Source organism: Dipodomys ordii, unplaced genomic scaffold (genome assembly GCF_000151885.1).
Source record: "Dipodomys ordii isolate 6190 unplaced genomic scaffold, Dord_2.0 Scaffold1000000437, whole genome shotgun sequence".
Lineage (NCBI taxonomy): Eukaryota > Metazoa > Chordata > Mammalia > Rodentia > Heteromyidae > Dipodomys > Dipodomys ordii.
Window position 1 is genome coordinate 2,089 of NW_012284054.1, and position 1,915 is coordinate 4,003.

General features: G+C 62.7%; 1 protein-coding gene across 1 annotated transcript; it reads right to left on the bottom strand.

The window, feature by feature from the left end:
- Positions 1 to 318: 318 nt before the first annotated feature.
- On the bottom strand, positions 319 to 1,851 carry LOC106002726 (the record flags this gene model as incomplete). The annotated part of the gene is made up of 2 exons (XM_013037547.1): positions 319 to 1,043; positions 1,077 to 1,851. Coding segments are annotated over 2 exons (1,500 nt in total), but the record flags the coding sequence as incomplete, so codon positions are not given.
- Positions 1,852 to 1,915: the final 64 nt, after the last annotated feature.

Here is a 1,915-nt window from a genome sequence, read left to right on the forward strand (position 1 = left end):
TTATTCCTTCCATCTTGTTTTCCGCCATCTTGATTCCTTCCATCTTGGATTCCGCCATGTTGCTTTCCCTGATCTTGTTTCCCTCCATTTTGGATTCCGCCATCTTGGTGTCCACCATCTTGGAATCCGCCATGTTGGTGTCGGCCATGTTGGATTCCACCATGTTTTTGGCCATCTTGGTTCCCTCCATCTTGCTTCTCTCCATGTTTGATTCTGCCATCTTGGCATCTGCCATCTTCGTTCGTCCATCTTGGCTTCCGCCATCTTAGTTCCCTCCATCTTGGATTCTGCAATCTTGGCTTCCGCCATTTTGTTTCCTTACCATCTTGGATCCATCCATCTTGGTTCCCTCCATCTTGTTTTGGCCATCTTGGAATCCGCCATGTAGGCATCGGGCATGTTAGATTCTGCCATGTTTTCGGCCATCTTGCTTCCCTCCATTTTGGAGTCCGCCATCTTGGTGTCCACCATCTTGGAATCCACCATCTTAATTCCCTCCATCTTGCTTTCCGCCATCTTGTTGCCTTCCATCTTGACTTCCGCCATCTTGTCCCCCGCCGCCCCGCCCACGCTGACGTCGGCGTCCCAGCGCGCCAGCCCCAGCGCGTTGGCAGCCACGCCCACATAGCGCCCGGCATGCCTTGGGCCCAGCGTGGGCAGCATCACCGTCCCGTCCGCCCCGACCCCGACGCCATCCGTCCCCAGCTCCGTCCCCCCCCAGGCCCAGCGCCCGCCCGGCAGCAGCCAGCCCACGCGCGCCACCGGCTCCGCCTCCGCTCGGCAGCCCAGCCGCAGCGCGACGCCGGCAGGCAGCGCCAGAGCCGTGGCTGCTGGCGCCCGCGACGCCACTACGAACACGCGGTGCGCCCGGCCCGCCACGGCGGACTCAAAGCCGCCATAGGCCGCAGGGCCCGGGGCTGCAGACGGGGTGTAGACCGTGGGGGCTGTGGCTTCAGAAGGGGTGTAGGCCGCGGGGGCTGTGGCTTCAGAAGGGGTGTAGGCCGCGGGGGCTGTGGCTTCAAAGCTGGTGTAGGCCGCGGGGCCTGTGGCTTCAGAGGTGTCAAAGGCTGTGGGACCTGTGGCTTCAGACAGGGTGTAGGCTGCAGGGCTTGTGGCTTTCTTCTCAGTGTAGGCCTCAGATCCTATGGCTTTTTCCTCAGTGAAGGCCTCGGATTCTATGGCTTTATTTGCACCATAGGCCTCGGATTCTATGGCTTCATTCACAGCGTAGGCTTTTTCTTCACCATAGGTCTCAGATTTCGTGGCTTTTTCCTCAGTGTAGGCCTCGGATCTCATGGCTTCATCTGAGCCATAGGCACTGGATCCTTTGGCTTTCTCCTCAGTGTAGGCCTCAGATCCTATGGCTTCATTCACAGCGTAGGCCTTGGATCCTGTGGCTTCATCCACACCATAGGCCTCGGATTCCATGGCTTCTTCTTCCGTGTAGGCCCCGGACCCCGTGGCTCCGTCCCCGCCGTAGGCCACACGCCATGCCTTGGTTTCCCCGCGGCGCCCCACGCGGGCCTCACAGCGGTACCAGCCAGCGTCGGCCTGGCGCATCCCGTGGATCTCCAGCGTTGTCCCCCCGTCATGGCCACCGTCCTCATCGCCCCGCAGGATGGAGCCGTCGGGCCGCGTCCAGGCCACGCGTGGTGTTTCCGAACCCTGCGCCGCACAGCGCAGCCGCAGCGTCTGCCCCGGGGTCACCACGTGCACGTCATCAGGGTCATCACGGGGGTCGAGGGTCACCCAGGGCGCGTCCTCCGGGTCCTCGGGGCCACGCACGCACGCCGTCCACGTCAGACGCACGTGTGGCCCGCGCAGCCCGGGCCAGCGCAGCGTCAGCTCGGGCTGCAGCAGCCAGGCAGGCCGAGCCCACAGCCGGGCCACCACGCCCGGAAGTGACGTTGGCGAC